Raw genomic sequence first — 17341 nt, 5'->3', positions numbered from 1 at the left:
CAATGAAAATTCTAGAATATTTTTTGCTACAAATTAAGCTTATTCTAAGATTTATACAGAAAGGCAAATAAATGAGAACAGCCACAATTTTTTAAAAAAGAACAAGTTGGGCTGATTCACACTACTTGATTTCTACACTTGACATCACGCTACAGTAATCGAAGCAGAAGGCATGCGTGGAACAGCAGAGCAGACTAGCAGCCCAGAATCACAAACGTGGGGTCACTGGTGTCAGGACGGCCCCAACAAACACGGGGACACTGATGGCTGACACAGGCCTAAAGGCAATTAAAGAGAAAGGATAATCTTTTCAACAAAATAGTCGCTCAAAAATTAGACACCCATCAGAAAAAAATCCAGTCAGATCACAGAGTACATACAAAACGTAACGCTAATAGATATAGAAGAAACCACAGGGAAAAAAAACTTCTGACCTTGCATTTGACAAAGATTTCTCAGATACAAAATGAAAAGCCTGAACAGTGAAAAAAATTAAAAATTGGACTTGTATCAACATTTTAAATTTATGTACTGTGAAAATACTATTGTGAGAGGAAAAGACAAATCAGGCTGAGGAAAAAAACACTTGCAAAAAACCAGACTTGATGAAGAACCTATATCCAAAATATAGGAAAAATTCTTAGAAACTCCCACTTCTGTGCACCAAAGAGGACAATCAAGAGTGGAAAGGCAGTCCATGGGAGGGGAAGACGTGCCTGCCAATCACGCATCTGGTGAGGGGCAAGTATCCAGAATGCGTGAAGAACTCCTATAGCTTAACAGCTAAACACAAGCCACTTGATTAAAAACTGAGCAAAGGACTCAAATAGATGGTTAAGTTGTATGTTACATTGATTTTACCAAATTTTAAAAACCTCAACTAATAAGAAAAAAATTAAAAATAGGCAAGAGATTTGAACGCATTGTACCTAAGAAGACATGCAGGAGATACTCACAAGCATCAGCCTTCAGAGCAGCACAGACTGAAACATCAAACTGTTAGACTGGCTAAATTAAGGAACAAAACCCAACCACACCGAACAACAACAAAGAGCCAGAGTGACGAGCTCTCCTCCACAGCCAGTGTGAACGCAGGCTGGTCGAGCACGGCAGCTTCTTATGAGACCTAACAACTGCTACACTCACAGCCATCCCAGTCCTAAGTATTCACTCAAGAGAAATGAAAGGTTGTGTTCACACAGATTTATTCGTAACCATCAAAACTGTACACAATCCAAAGGTACTGTGACTGGAGAATCAGGCACCACACCTTCACACAACGGAATGCTACTCTGCAATGAGAAAGAACTAACTTCTGACAGCAGGACCACAAGGAGGAACCACAAACGCATCAGCAAAGTGAAAGACATCAGTCCAAGATGCTGCAAACTCTGAGTCCACTTACAGGACATTCTGGAAAAGGCACAAGCACAGAACAGAAAACAGACCTGAGGCTAAGCACTGGGGGTGACGGAACAGGCCGACTCAAACTGGATCACTCTGTTTTCATTTCGGCAGGGGTTACAAAACTGTATGTGTCTGTCTAAACTCAAGGCTCTATGTATCAAGCATAAATTTTACTTTATGTGAATTATAACAATAAAAATATTAAGAAAAATAGTGTAATATAGTCATTATATCATAATCCATTAATTAAACAGTCTTAAGGTATGAGTTATTTTACATTGAATCATATATGTCTGATTTTAATATGATACCTAGCAGTACATTTCAAACACTGGGGAATCATATATCAGACTTATAAATTAAAAGTTAAGATTAGTATTTTAGTGAGACACAAAAGAGTCTACATATCTTATTTGCAATCATTGTCTTTTGGATAATATTTTATCCATTTCCTACTATTTGCAAATGTTGATGAGATCATCAGGAACAGGGCTTGGTAACATGATTTCCCCTATTCCATCTTCCTGACAACAGACACAGCTGGTAGAAACAGTAACTGCAAAGTCCATGACCAACATCTAAACTTCCTCTAGTCTCTTTGCATTCATTCTCTAAGAAGGGTAATCTGTGGAAAGGGCAAAGTTTAGGGAGGCACTTACTTTATGAATTGATAAACCATGAACTGGTGCCATCAGCCCCATTTTAAACGTGAAAATCAAAGATTACGAGGGGCTGGCTCATCTGCCCATTTCTAAAGCAAGGAAAAGGCAGAACTAGGACTGAAATCAAGGGCAGTCTCATAAAGTTCTTACTCTTACCAAGCTCACTACTAATCTCTTTCCATCCATCTGTAATAGTTTAAGCAATTGCTGGGTATACATGCTTCAAATCAAATTTTAATTTAGTTTTAAATCCCAAGCCTATAATACATGCATACACAGAAAGGTATACAGAAAGGTTCCCAGTATAAAATGTACAGAGTCCTTTATCCAATTATTTGAAATGTTTTTTTAAAAAACGAATAGTTACTTTCTTACATCAGGAATAAAAACAGCAAATACACAAATAACTACCAAAAGGTTACATGAAAAATAATCATGTTCACATTTGACCTTAATAAAGAATTTATTGCAACTCTAATTTTAAACAAGAATATAGAAACATTTCCCCTCTTCTTCTGGCTTCCTGACATCTGGCTTTCAAAGCTGCCAGTATTTACCACAGCAGAGACTCACCCTGTGAAGTGTCACTGTGTGTTGTTCCCATATAGCTGTTTCCTCCATGGCCGTGTTCTGATAAAAGAAAAACAAATTATTTACCTTTTAAGAAAATAACTTTAATAAAGTGAACAAGAACACCCAGCAAACAATTCAGCATGATGAAACAGCAAAATGCGTACTAGTAAAATGAAAGATACTCTGTTACTTGTGGAAGGCTTTTTGTTTGTTTTAAGAGACAGGAAACTACACAGAGAAACTTCCTTTGTTTCTAACTTACTTTGAACAGATGCTGCTCTATACTCCTTTCATGCCAGCTGAAATTTGGTGTTCAAGCTAATTCTGCAACTTTATATTTAATATAAGATAGAAACGGATAAGTGTTACAACAGCTTTACTTTAAATTATCTAAAAACATTTGCAGAAATATTTAAAAGCATTCCTTATGTTACACAAAGCAAGGAAAGGTTAAACCACCTCTGGACTCAGGAGTTGTAAGTGCAGGCATTACAGGAAGACAGATAAGACCATGTGCTAGGCTTGGTCAATGCAGGCTTAAGATCCCAGTTACACACTGAAGCTCTACCCAGTTTCAGTTTTACTGGAGAACCACTTCTCAAGCTTCATTTAAAATCATGAGAAACACAAAAGAAATAACAAATAAGAAAACAAATGAACAACCCTTAAGTTTCCCCAAGAATCACAGTAAAATAAAAGTGATACAAGCTCTAATAAAAGTCCTACTCAAACCACGGGGTAGTTCGGTTTCATCTCCATCACGAACGTCTCACTAGAGAGGAAAATGAGTTATTATCTAAGGGATAAGCACTAAAAATTCATAATCAATTTCTTATGGCTAAGTGTTAAGTGCTTTTGGATACTAAAACTTAATTCCGTCTCTCAGTGCCACCAAAAGTAATTTTTTCAAAGATATTTCAGAGTTATCAAAAAGGTGAAAGGGGAGAATGCTGAGCAGGACATTCTCAGAACAGCGCTCATCACCTGCTGCTACAAATGCCTGTTTCACAAGGGAGATCTGTTTTCTGTTACAGTGCTGTCAGCAGCATCATGAGAAGATGACCATCACGGTGCTGTGGGTCCGCTGCTCTATTCCCACAACTTTAACTGAAAATTAATGCCATTTAGAAAATGAATCCCTAAGGAAAGCCTGCTTCCCTAAATTCAAAGCAACTGGATTAGCTTTCCTGCCAGATGAGTACGTGAAGAGAAAGATCTCTCTGTTCATTCTCACAGATAAGACCCGTCAACTTTACCATCTTTTTGTTTCAATCTTCCAAATACAGCAAAAACTTTCCTTTAACAAGACCTCCAGTGGATACAAAGCTATATTCATTTTTGGCAAAAAATGACCAGGATTTAATACATTAAAAATTACTCTATTGATGTGACGCAATTTTCTAGTTCCACTAAAATACACATGATAAAAAATACACACGATAAAAAATCTCAGCTGACCTTAACAACTGCTTACACAGCTCTAAATTGGTCACTCCTCACTTCCTTTACCAGTAGCCCGGCTTTACTGCCTTTTTAATCCCTTTACTATCAGTCCAAGTTGCAAGTCATGTAACAGCCACTTAATTTCCCTGACACCAATAACTCTCTGCTATGAAACACATTATCATCCTCCATATGCTTTTTTTTTTTTAAATAAAAGCTTTATTTATTTTACCTTTATTTGAAAGTAAAGTGAGAAAGAGAAACAGACACAGAGATTTTTTTTCCATCAGCTGGCTCACTCCCCAAATGCCCACAACAACTAGGGCTGGCCCAGGCCAAAGCCAGGAGCCAGGAACTCAATCTGCACCTCCCACTTAAGGGGTAGGAGTCTTCACTTGCTTCCTCTCAATGTAGGCACCACCAGGAAGCTGCAATTGAAGCAGAGCCACGAGTCCATCCCTGGCACGACAGCTTCTCAAGCAGTCTCGTCCCTCCATGTTTAAACTGTTTTAACAACCACATAGTTTTCCATTTTATAAAAGGATATTAATCCGAAAGGGAGGAAAATGAGTTATGTGTAAACAGCCTGCATAATTTTTAACCTAATTTACAAAATTAAAACACGAAAATTAAACACGAATAGGAAAAAAATGCTCAAAAAACACACTAATCATTTCCAAACCAAAGCGGGTTGTGAGTGACATCAAACATTTTATCTTTTTGCTTTTCCTTTCTCCATTTCCAGTTGGAACAAACTGCCAATGTGGTTTTGTTTATGTTTTAAAGATGTATTTAGTATTTATTTGAAAGGCAAAGTGAAAGAGAAAGAAAAAGAGACAGAGACAGAGATTGATCCATCTTCCATCCCCTGGTTTACTCCCCAGTTGGCCCCATCAGCCAGGGATGGGTCGGGCGGAAGCCAAGAACTTCATCCAGGTCTCCCATGTAGGTGGCAGAGGCCCAAGCACTTGGACCATGTTCTGCTGCTTCTCCATACATTAGGACGGAGCTGGATTGGAAACAGTAGGCTTGAACTGGCACCCATATGGATGCCAGCTTCACTAACTTAATCCACTGCACCACACAACACCAGCCCTGGCAATGTTTTAAACCACAAGCACCAAATCCCATTCCCACTTGAAACTTCAAGTGTGTACTTTTACAAAAACCAAATGACATTTAGGAGGATTACAATATGTCTTATTGTTAATTATTTTAAAATGTTTACTTTTCTGTTAGTAAGGAATCTATACCTGAAAGTCTTCACATTATTTCCAGGAGTGCAGTAAGAGGACTTTAATTTATTTCGCTTGTGGGGCTTGCCCCAGCCTGAAGTGCCAGCATCCCTTATGGGCGCTGGTTCAAGTCCTGGCTGCTCCACTTCTGATCCAGCTCTCTGCTATGGCCTGGGAAAGCAGTAGAAGATGGCCCAAGTCTTTGGGCCCCATGGGAGACCTGGAAGAAGTCCCCAGCTGCTAGCTTTGGATCAGCTCAGCTCTGGTCATTGCAGTCACCTGGGGAGTGAACCACCAGATGGAAGACCCCTCTCTCCCTCCCTTCCTCCCTCTCTCTCTCTGCAACTCTTTCAAATAAATAAAAAATCTTTTAGAAAAATTATTTCACTTGTACAAAGAGAAAAATAAATACTAAAATATAACTGATCTCAGCATTCCACATTAAAATTAATGTTTTTCAGGGCCAGTGTTGTGACGAGGCAGGTGAGGCTGTCACCTGCGACAAGAGTATCCCATATAGGCGCTGGTTTGAGACCTGGCTGCTCCACTTTTTTTTTTTTTTTTTTAAATAAGATTTAATTATTTGAGAAGCAGAGTTACAGAGAAAGGCGGGACAGGGAGGTCCTCCACCCACTTGTTACTCCCCAGAAGGCCACAATGGCTGGAGCTAGGCCAATCCGAAGCCAAGAGCTTCTTCTAGGTCTCCCATGTGGTACAGGGCCTCAAACACTTGTGCTACCCTCCACTGCTTTCCCAGGCCATCAACAGAGAGCTGGATTGGAATTGGAGCAGTGAGATATTGAAACAGCACTTATATGGGATGCTGGCACCACAGGTGGAAGCTTAACTTACTATACCACAGTGCTGGCACCTGCTCTACTTCTGATCCAGCTTCCTGCTAGTATGCTTGGGAAGGCAGTACCTGGGCCCCTGCACCCTTGTGGGAGACCCAGAGGAAGCTCCAATTGTGGCCACCTGGAGAGTGAATTGGCAGATGGAGAGAGTCTCTCTCTCTAACTCTGCATTTTAGAGAGTACATAAATCTTTAAAGTAAATAAACTTTTTCCTAGAGGGATTAGAAAAGTATACATATAACTCAATGACTTTCCAGAAAGCGAGATAAAGCAGCTCCTTTCTCTGTTAAAAGTCAAACGTAGCTTTATTAGCTTAATTTATCCGAAAGGACTCCTATGTACAATAAGGTAATAAAGAATGAAAATGTCAAACGGATGACTCAGCTTTTGATCAATACAGTAAACGAAGGTAATCCATAATATAAACGTGCTACTATGCCTCCCCAGTCATTAACATCTTAAAAAAAAAAAGACAGAGAAATTAATATATTCTTAGTTAAAGCCATAGTTGTAGCCTTTAATTTGCTTTGGCAAGCAAAATCAGCAAAAATCTATCTATTGCTTGTATAACCAGGTAGCCTTTATGAGCAATTCTGAATGAAGTGAGGGACAGATGGATGGATGAACAGGTATGTACTAACGCAAATACAGAAATACGACAGCTGTAGAATCTCAGTGGTCAGGATTCAGGAATCTGCTGTGAAATTCTTCCAACCTCTGTTACATCTTTGAAAATGATCATCATAAATGCTTGAGGAAAAGCAAAGGAGTTCCTTTTAGTGAATCACTCAGAAACTGAGGCTAAAATTGATTTAAAACATCTTTATTTGCAGTAAATTTATTAAGCACTATTTTCATGAGCTAAGGAATAATGAGTGTAAAGAATAATTGATCACTAATGACTGAAAAACTCAATATTTTGGAAAAATGGAGGAAGGAAGAATATAATAAACAAGACTCTAAAAAACCAGTGGCTTTTGGATTGGAGAAACGAAAAGTAGACCAGATGGAGTTTCACTTCTCGCCCTTGTAAACTTGCTAGTTATTGTTGTATTCAAAAAGCTACAGAATGAACAAATACAGAACTTGTACAGGGGCCTTCTTGTAAATCAACAGTTTCAATTCCAAAGAATATAGGCTTGTAGGCGACCAAGGGACTTGTATTATTTCTCTAAGTAGGATTCCAGAATTATTCCCCAGTAATTCTGAAAGGTGTTGTTAAACAGAAAATGAACTAGACCAGAAGCAATGGAAACACAGCCCCATTCTGTCATTAACTCAATGTGTGACCTTCTTTTCCTTACCTGAAAAGTTAGAGAACTGAATGAGACTGTCTCAAGTAAAAAGGCCTTTCCAGCTCCAAAAACCTATTAGACTATAATCCCAATGAGCAGGCTACAAATTCAATAATGACTGAAGCACTAGGCAGCAAAAGTGATCACCATTCACGCTTGCATTATTCTGAGTTCTGCATACATTTCTAAGTCAGCGTCAACTGACTAGAATCACAATTTGTGAAGAAGCAAAAAGCCGCATTTCAGAATCTGCCAAGAGACTGTTTGGTTTCTTTGTTCCAGGTTCCAGCTGGCAAAGATACTACTCAGATCATCAACTCTGAAGGGCTTCCTGCCAAAACTTCAGATCCAAATCCCAGGCAGTTCTGTGGTCCTTTAGGGTTGATTACAAACCCGATGGGAAAGATAGGAGGGCCCAAAGACTGAAAGACAGGATGAAGCTTTAGGTGAGAGAAGACCAAATCTGAAGTAGAATAAATCAAGTGCTAGTATACTCGCAATGAGAGAAAAATCTTAACCCCCTCAACATTATCAGCTTTAGCCCATTCAAGTTTACCACCCTTAAGACTGAAATTTCAAAAACAATGCGTTCACTGATTCAGCAAGCATTTGTAAGGTGAGTGCTGTGGAGACCAAAACTAGGTCCCTTCCCCTCCCCTCCCCTGCCCTCCCTGAGTTGCTCAAGCAGTTGGCTCGGGAGGCTAGATAAATGGTGTGTAAGACATGTCACAGAGCATGGAAGAGAAGATCAGACACTGATTCTGGAGAAAGCCGAGTTTCAAGCTTGTAGAGTGACCAGGAAATGGGGGAGGGGTGCCGTTTCAGGTTGGTGGCTACGTGATGCTGCACATGTGGCTGACTTTGAAAGGACTGAGTTGTAAGATTTGGAGACCAGGCAAAGGGTAAAACAAGTACCAGATAAAACAGGCCTTACAACGCCAAGAACTGCAGAGTCAATGGGAAGACACTAAAATATGTTAGACAAATAACATAATCAGAATTAATTCTGAAGACTGTAATGTGGAAGATGGGCTTAAGGCAGGGAGCTCGGTTAGAAATTAAAGGGGGTGAAGGGAGGAGTTGAAGATGGCTCTTAGGCTTCTGAATTGGGGTACAAAGTGAAAAAAAAAAAAAAAAACAACAGGAAAAGACTACAAATGCAGCTAAGATGCTTATTTACAGTGCCTGTGGACTAACAGCAGAGATATCGTCAGTAGGCAGCTGGATGGATATACAGAATGAATCAAGACAGAGATCTGAGTAGATGTGGACCTAAGAGTAATCAGCAAGATAAAACACCGAAGCCAAGAGAAAAGATCCACTTACCAAAGGACTAAGATGACCCTGCAGACTACAAATATTTTAGGAGGAAAAAGAGAAGAACCAAATGAACTTCAGGAGCCAGTGAGGACTCCTGAAAATCAATGGGGCTAATACAAAACATCAATTACTGAGCAGTGAATATGCTTAAACAAAATACAAAAACTGAAGCTCTCTCAGTTTTTGAGATCAACACACCTTATTCATCTGACAACATAAAAGTATAAAATTTCTGGGGCTGGGGCAGTAGCACAGTGGGTTAAACTGACACCCACATCTCATATGGCAGTGCCAGTTCAAGCCCCAGATATTCTGCTTCCAGTTCAACTTCCTGCTAATGCGTCCTGAAAGGCAGCAATGATGACTCAAGTGCTAGGTCCCTGCCACCCCCGCAGAAGACACAGTTCAAGCTCCCGGCTTCAGCTTGCCCAGCCTTGGCTGTTGTGGACATTTGGGAAAAGAACCAGTAGACTGAAGATCTCTTTCACTCTAGCTCTCACCATGCCTTCCAAGTGCATGACAATAAACATTAAAAAAAAAAAAAATCCAAAAAACTGTTTGACAGTTAAATACTGAATATACACCTAAAATGCTACCTTAAACAGCACGCTGGCGCTCTTTCCTGGTCTCCCATTAGGAAAGTCAAGTAGTTGGGGCCAGCGCTGTGTCGTAGTAGATTAAGCATCTGCATACACGCTGGCATCCCATGTGGGTGCTGGTTCAAGTCCTGGTTGCTCCACTTCCGATCCACCTCCCTGCTGATGGCTTGGGAAAGCGGTAGAAGATGGCCCAAGTCCTTGGGTCCCTGCACCCACATTGGAGATCTGAAACAAGCTCCTGGCTTTGGCCTGGCCCAGCCCTGGCTGTTGTGGCCATGAATGAACCAGCAGATGTGTCTGTAACTATGCCTCTCAAGTAAATAAATAAATAAATCTTAAAAAAAAAAAAAAAAGAAAAGAAAAAGGAAGTCGAGTAGTGAAAGGACGCAGAACATTCTGGTGCTCTGCAAGCACACCGGGAGCACGGCTGCTACACGGAACTGCCTCTGATTCCTTCTGTACTCCAAAGCGATGTGTTTTGTTTGGCTTTGCTCCAACCAAAATAGAAAGCAAGATCACATATTGATGTGAGGTTGAGCCAGGAACTTAAGGAGAAGTACAGCTTGAGTTTGAGTGAATAAAACAGACGCCCCCGACCCCTTAGTAAACTTCCAATAAAACATTTAATTTCAAATTCTGCTCACTGCTACACAAAGGTTGGCAAACAGAGAGAGCAGTATATGTGTTTAAAATAATTTACCTGTATTTATTTGGGTCATCACTTAAATTCTCAAAATGGAGATTTCCAGAACGCAGTAGAAAAAGACCAATTTAAACCAGATGAAAAGAGGTCCTACAGCTTCAAGACTTCACAAACACAAGACTTCACAAATAAGAACGCAGCAACCACAGGACCAAAGTCCCAACAGAAATTAAGTACATTTAGCATCCAACACTCCACCATACTCAAAATCAGTTAAATTTACAAATACTGTATGTGTGTGTGTGTCTGCCTTTCAAATAATTAAAAATGGGGGTGGGGGAGCAGGCATTTGGCACGGAGGTTAAGCAGCTGCTCTGGAAGCCACCTGCCACACTGGAGTATCTGGCTAAGCTCTGGCTCCTCTGCTTCTCATTGGTTTCTTGCTTATGTACACCCAGAGAGAGAGTAAACGGTGGCCTGAAAAACTGGGCCCCCGACACTTATGTGGGATACCCACACTGGGTTCAGGGTTCCAGGCTTGGCCTGGCCCATCTCTGGCTGTTGTAGGCATCTAGGGAGTAAAACAGAAGAAGAAAGTGTTCTCTCTTGCCCTCCCATAAAAAAGCAACAAAAATAAATCAAAACAAAAGATGTTGGGGGGGACAGAAATAGAAGCTAATCAACATGACTATATTACAAATGAGTAACATGACCAAACTGAAGAAGGCAGGAAATACAGACTAACTTTTCTATAAATTTAATATTTCAAAATAAAAAGTTTAAAGAGGAATGCTACAAAGGCATATGATAAAATGCAGAAACATATACACCAACTCTCTTTTTAAAATGAACATGTTTGGGGCCAACGCTGTGGCATATCAGGTAAAGCCACCACCTACAACACCGACATCACACATGGGTACTGGTTTGTGTCCCCGCTGCTCCACTTTCCAACTGAGCTCCCTGCTAATGGCCTGGGAAGCAGCAGAGGATGGCCGAAGTGCTTGGGCCCCTGCTACCCACGTAGGAGACCTGGATGAAGCTCCGAGCTCCTGGCTCCTGGCTTCTACCTGGCTATTGTAGTCATCTGGGAAGTAAACCAATGGATAGAAGATCTGTCTTTGTCTCTCGTCTCTCCTCTCTATCTGTAACTATTTTCAAAATAAATAAACAAATCCTTAAAAAAAAAAAAAACATGTTTATATATTCAGAGGAAAAAAAGATTGAGTCGTTTATTTTAGACTTATAAATTTATAATGAACACAAACTCATAATTCTTGAAAAGTGGTGGGGTGGCACCATGGCGCAGTGGGTTAATCCACCACCTGTGGCGCCGGCATCCTATATGGGCACCAGTTCTAGTCCGGGCTGCTCCTCTTCCAATCCAGCTCTCTGCTGTGGCCTGGGAAGGCAGCAGCAGATGGCCCAAGTGCTTGGGCCCCTGCACCTGCATGGGAGACCTGGAGGAAGCTCCTGGCACCTGGCTTTGGATTAGCGCAGCTCAAGCAATTGCCACCATCTAGGGACTGAACCAGCACATTTCTCTCTCTCTCTGCCTCTGCCTATCTGTGACTCTGCCTTTCAAATAAATAAATAAATCTTTATTAAAAAAAAAAAAAAAGAAAGAAAGAAAGAAAGTAAGTTACCATTTTTTAAAAAGCAAGCAAGAAGCAGGCAAACATGACTTACGCTGTTCAGTCAAGACAGGCTTACCCCTTTAACGCAGTGACTGGAAGCCCAAAGCCACGGGACCTCCTTGGCCACTGGCACGTTCCTTCCCTAAGCTGGGGTTTTCACTCTGTACGTTCATTCATCTGGAGATGCCTATGATTTGTTACTTCAATGTATTATGCCATCAAATAAAGTCAAAATAAAGTAACTGGACGTTACGATTTTAAGTCTCCTCAATCCAATGGCCTGAAATACATCAAACACACTTCCATACATCCAGTTACTCATTTAAAAAAATTATAAGCACTGACAGAAAGTATTACAGTGGTCTGAAAAACTAACACATATAGGAAAAAAACAGAATATTTATTCTGCCTTGACTATACAAACAGTACCATTGGGTAACCAAACAGTAAATGAAAGGAAGTTTCTCCTTTCTTAAGCATTTCAACTAATAAATGAAGGAATAATAAAGCTTAAATGTAATTTTTGCAATACCTAGTAAATTAAGGAATCTACACATTAATCAGCATTAACAAAATTTTAGAAACAAAAAGCCCCTGCAACCAATGGCACTTATGATGAAGTAGTCGTCCACTTGATCTTAGCCAATAGGCCAAAAAGCGATTATGAAGTAGCCTTATAAAAATAAACCAAAAAAAAAAGAGTCAAATCTGAATCTCTGAATCTAATCAAGTACCTAGGTCTGTGCTGCTCAATACAGTTGCTAGTAGCCATAACTGAAATTTGCTAAATGTGCAAAATATATCTAAGATGGATTTCAATGACTTACTATGGAAAAATATATATTATCAATATAATTTTGTATCATTAAATGCTAAAATATACTATTTGGGATATATTTACTCAATATTAACATTATCTGAAAAAGCTTTTTGATGTGGCTACTAGAAAATTTTAAATTACATATGTGGTATTCCTGTTAGAACTGCTATAGTTCCAATTACCAAGTTGGAGGAAATATAGAGGGCTGAGCACCGCTGTAACATCACAGAGGGAAAGCACCAAAAGCCAGACCAAAAAATTCTACAGGACAAACAATTCTATTCTTCAACCAAAGAAAGTGCAATGGAAGGGGAAGAGAAAGAAAGAAGCACAAGGGAGCCTTACTTGTCCAGGAGATGTAAAAAGACACATCAGACAATCACTATGAGAAGACCTCAACTGGATTCTGACTTTTTCAAAAAATATTTAAGAAGGAGAACTGATAGTCAAGACAATTAGAAAATACTAAATATACAGCTACTCTTCTGTTTTAGAAGTACTCAAATACTCATAGATGAACAGATGTCTGGCACTTGCTTTAAATAACAGGGAAAGGAAGGAACAATGAATACAAGTACAGATGAACAAGACTGGCCGTAAGTGGACAACTATACTGACTGATAGTAACAACAGGTTCCGTAGGCTCAGCACTAACTTTCATATGGATTTGAAATGTTTCCACTTGAGAACAGTAGCCTGAAGGAACTAGAAATTAATCGCTAATCCAGCCAGGGATGGAGGTAGGAAGTTTTCCAGACAGAATGAGAAATTCAACAGCCCTGTGGTAGCGATGAGCATACCACCTTTTTTTGAATAATGTTTGAGGGGCCAACACTGTGGTGTAGCGAGTAAAGCTGCCGCCGCAGCCACCTGCAGTGCCAGCATCCCCTCTGGCCCTGGTTCAAGTCCAGCTGCTCCAACTTCGATCCAGCTCTCTGTTATGGCCTGGGAAAACAGTGGAAGATGGCCCAAGTGTTTGGGCCCCTGCACCCATGTGGGAGACCCGGAAGAAGCTCCTGGCTCCTGGCTTCTGATCAACACAGCTCCGGAATTTGCAGCCATTTGAGGAGTGAACCAGTGGATGGAAGATCTTTCTCTGTCTCTGCCTTTTTAAATAAATAAATCTTAAATAACGTTTGAAAGTTTACTGTGCACTAGACACTGTGTTAAGCTCTGCAAATAACCAGACACAAATATGCTCTTTGTTCTCATGAAGCTTATAGTCCAGCGGGAGAATCAGCGAAAACATTTCACAACTACATATTAAATCTAATGCTTAAATAAGTATCTGAAGGAAAAACAAAATACAGCCTACTAAGGGTACTCAAACAGGAAGCTGGCAGGAAGCACTGTACCTGTCAGGGAATAAAGGAGGGGAAAGCATGTCTTCAGAACAGTGAGGGACAGAAACATCCAGGATGAGACTAGAGGGGCAGGCGAGGGCCAGATCACTCTAGGAGCTGACTGGTCGTATCAGGAATTTTGACCTACTTTTAAGGCAGTATGAAGCCTTGGAATCTTAGCATGCTTTTGCCCATGTGGTGTGTAGTGAGGGAGCAGGGAAGAAACTAATCAAACTTGGATTTTGAAAAGATTATTTTAGGAAAACAGATTGTAAGAAGAGGAGTATGTTACTACTTAGGAGGCTATTCCAGGAATCCAGAGACAAGGTTTGTGTGTTGGGAGTGTAAATGGCACAAAGTGTAGATGGTACAAACAGAAACATCTGAGATGCTCGGCAGGTACAAAAGGGGCAGAACTTGTGGACCAGTCACTAACCACATCAGGTGGATGTCCAAATTGCAAAGTTCATGGGCCATGGAGTAGTCTTTAATCCTTACTGTCCATTTCATTACATCAAAGACTGTATCTGTTACTTAATGCCACTGTAATACATTTTTCAAAAGCATCTTGGGAGACCAAGGACCTTCTCTGAAATTGTAAAATACCTTGCTAGGCTGAATCACCAACCTACAGGCCGATCTCTGTCCAGAAGTAAATTAACTAGAAAGGTAAATGTATGTATGCATCAGATGTATGCATTACAAAAAATAATCCCTAGGGGCCAGCACTGTGGCGTAGCAAGAAAAGCTGCCGCCTGCAATGCCAGCATCCTATATGGGTGCCAGTTCAAGTCCCAGCTGCTCCACTTCCTATCCAGCTCTCTGCAATGGCCTGGGAAAGCAGTAAAGGATGACCCAAGTCCTTGGGCCCTTGCACCTGCCTGGGAGATCCGGAGGAGGCTCCTGGCTCCTGGCTTCAGATCGGCACAGTTCTGGCCATTGCGGCCAGATGGGGAGTGAACGAGCAGCTGGAAGACCTCTCTCTCTGCCTCTTCTTCTCTCTGTGTAACTCTTTCAAATAAATAAATAAATCTTTAAAACAAAATCCTATAGAACTGTTCTCTGATACTAGATGGTATTTACTTAAGATGTTTTTAAAAGACAAAGCTAACATAATAGCATACTATGTGCTAGCCACTGTGCTGACATGGATACTGGTTGCTTTTTTTTTTTCTTTTTTTAACAGATGTGAAAACAGTAATAAAGTGACCCTGGATTCAGTTTTCAGAGTTTAAACGCATATAGTTTAAGTCACAAAAACTTACAGTTATTCAATTATTGCAGGCTTTTTCCTTTTTTATGATTTTTATTTATGGGGTGGGGGTGGGGGCAGAGGACCCAGAGACAGAGATCTTCGATCAGCTGGTTTACTCCCCAAATGCCCACAAGTCTCAGTGGAAGACATGAACTGCAACTCCAACAGGGTCTGCCATGTGTGGTCCAAGCACTTGAGCCATCCTCCACTGCTCTTCCAAGCATGTGAGCAGGGAACTGGATCGGAAGCAGAGTAGCCACCAGTGCTCCAATATGCAATGCCAGCACTGCAAACGACAGCTTACCCCACTGCACGTAATGCTGGCCCCTCGGTTCTTATTGTTATTTTCCCTGCCTGTGCAGAATCTGGCCTGCTGACAGGCAGACATTGTTTACATAGGTGTTCACTGTATAACAATTCATTAATGTATACTTGGCTTTATGCACTAGTACATATATGCACTATATTTCACAATTAAAAGCTATAAAATTAAATCAGCTGGCAGGACTTAAGTCAGAATAATTTATATAAAAATCCAGATTTACAACCTGTTTTGAAAAACTGGACGATCTGGCTTGTCTTCCTCTCTAACAACAATCAGCTGAGGCTGAGCAATAGCTGCTCCTGTAGACCAACCAGCGCTCTCGGCGGCACCCGAGCCAAGTGGTACCCTCTCTTGCACTTTCATGAATCATGCTGCTTGTCTGATCTAAGACTCCCCAAACGCCATGCCACACTCACCTACCTGACGCTCATTTAGAACACATGAATACAGGCATATGTATGAGTTACTAAGCACTGATAGATGTGTGATTAGTTGTAATGTGGAAATGTAACCTCAGATCTCTCACCTGTAAAGAGATTAACAGCAGCACCTAAACCAGCAGGATGAAATGGGATAACACACCCATGAAACACTCAGTTCAGTATCTGTCATAGAGCACTCAACACTAGAGGCGGAGTTTTTATCTTTGAAACACATTTCTCATATTTACAACTAGAATGTAATCTACTTGCCATGGCTACTATCTTCTGATCCCAGAGGGGATCCAGCATCAAAATATGGGCTAATACACATTTACTTAAATGCTCCAATATCTACCACTGTTAAAAATAAACTCAGTAAACAGGTCTTCCCAAGACCCTTCCCGTGACACTGCCAGAAAATATTTTCCACAATCGTATTGTACCGGACAGACTTTTTACTGTTGTCCAAAACATGAACTGATCCTGATGATGACGTTCGGTGGTCTGATGAGAGTCAAGTAAGTGGATGCCTCCTAAAACAACTCACTCAAGACTTCCTCGGTCATACAGCACCCTCAGATTAAGGCTCACATGAACAAAAGCAGCTCACTCACCGCCTTCTACACGGCTATTAGTACTCCAATGTCCAGCTAGTCGTGTTCATCTCGCTCCTGATCTCAGATATACGCAGTATTTTCAACCCAAGGCCACGAAACTCTAACTCAATGCTTTTTCCCACAGCCAACATGGCAGTAAGTCCTTATAAATGGAAAGCACAGTCATACAGCAAGAAAACGAAAACCAGTGAACTACAGTTATCTACAACACGGATCATCTTCCAAACAGAACGCTGAGCAAGACACACAACTGAACTCACACTACCAAGACACACAACTGAACTCACACTACACTGCCTGTGTAAGGTTCTGAGATGGGCAAAAACACAGTGTAAACAGAATGCGTAAGTGGGTGGTAAAAGTATAAGAAAAACTAGAAAATAAGAACTACAGAACACAAGATAGAGATAATCTTTGGGAGAGGGAGGCCACACCCCAGAAACACGTTAGAGATTCTAGCACTCACTCTCACATAGAGTACTTGCTGCTGTCCACCCACACCACTAGAATGTGCTATTGGTAGGGATAAATGTTCACTGCTCTATCTCCAGTGCCCACAGCAGGCCCTGGTACAATGCAATAAATATCTGCTGAATGTTAAAAAACAATTTTACAAGTCCATTGTTACTAGTTTTTAGACCCTAAAAGTTACAGTAACAACTAGCATAGCGTCCATTTTCCATGTCAGTCTATTCAAGGAGCTCTAAGTATGTCAGGAAATTCCAATTCTTAATCTTTCTCTCCTGTTGAGATACTGGTACTAAACACATGTGGAAAACACTTACATGGATGTGTCCAGATTCAATCTGCACAAAGATAAAAAACCTAACTGGGAAAATGCAGGCTCTGTGTCACAGCAGGCCCATGCTCCAGACACAAGTCTCTTACAAC

The 17341-nt window shown here is 40.7% G+C and overlaps 1 protein-coding gene across 15 annotated transcripts in view; it reads right to left on the bottom strand.

Annotated features, from left to right (window-relative positions):
- Nucleotides 1-17341, bottom strand: part of TJP1 (tight junction protein 1) — a 261078-nt gene that overhangs the window by 84405 nt on the left and 159332 nt on the right. For all 15 annotated transcript variants that reach the window (XM_089311181.1, XM_089311182.1, XM_051822264.3 and 12 more), the window contains one exon: nucleotides 2643-2699. In XM_089311181.1, the coding sequence (XP_089167307.1) occupies nucleotides 2643-2699 (57 nt within the window). The remainder of the gene's footprint in view (nucleotides 1-2642; nucleotides 2700-17341) is intronic.

The sequence above is a fragment of the Oryctolagus cuniculus genome, chromosome 12, assembly GCF_051225735.1.
Source record: "Oryctolagus cuniculus isolate XC-2025 breed Fujian yellow rabbit chromosome 12, ASM5122573v1, whole genome shotgun sequence".
Lineage (NCBI taxonomy): Eukaryota > Metazoa > Chordata > Mammalia > Lagomorpha > Leporidae > Oryctolagus > Oryctolagus cuniculus.
Note: the sequence above shows the minus strand (reverse complement) of the source record. Positions and strands in the feature narration are given on the sequence as shown.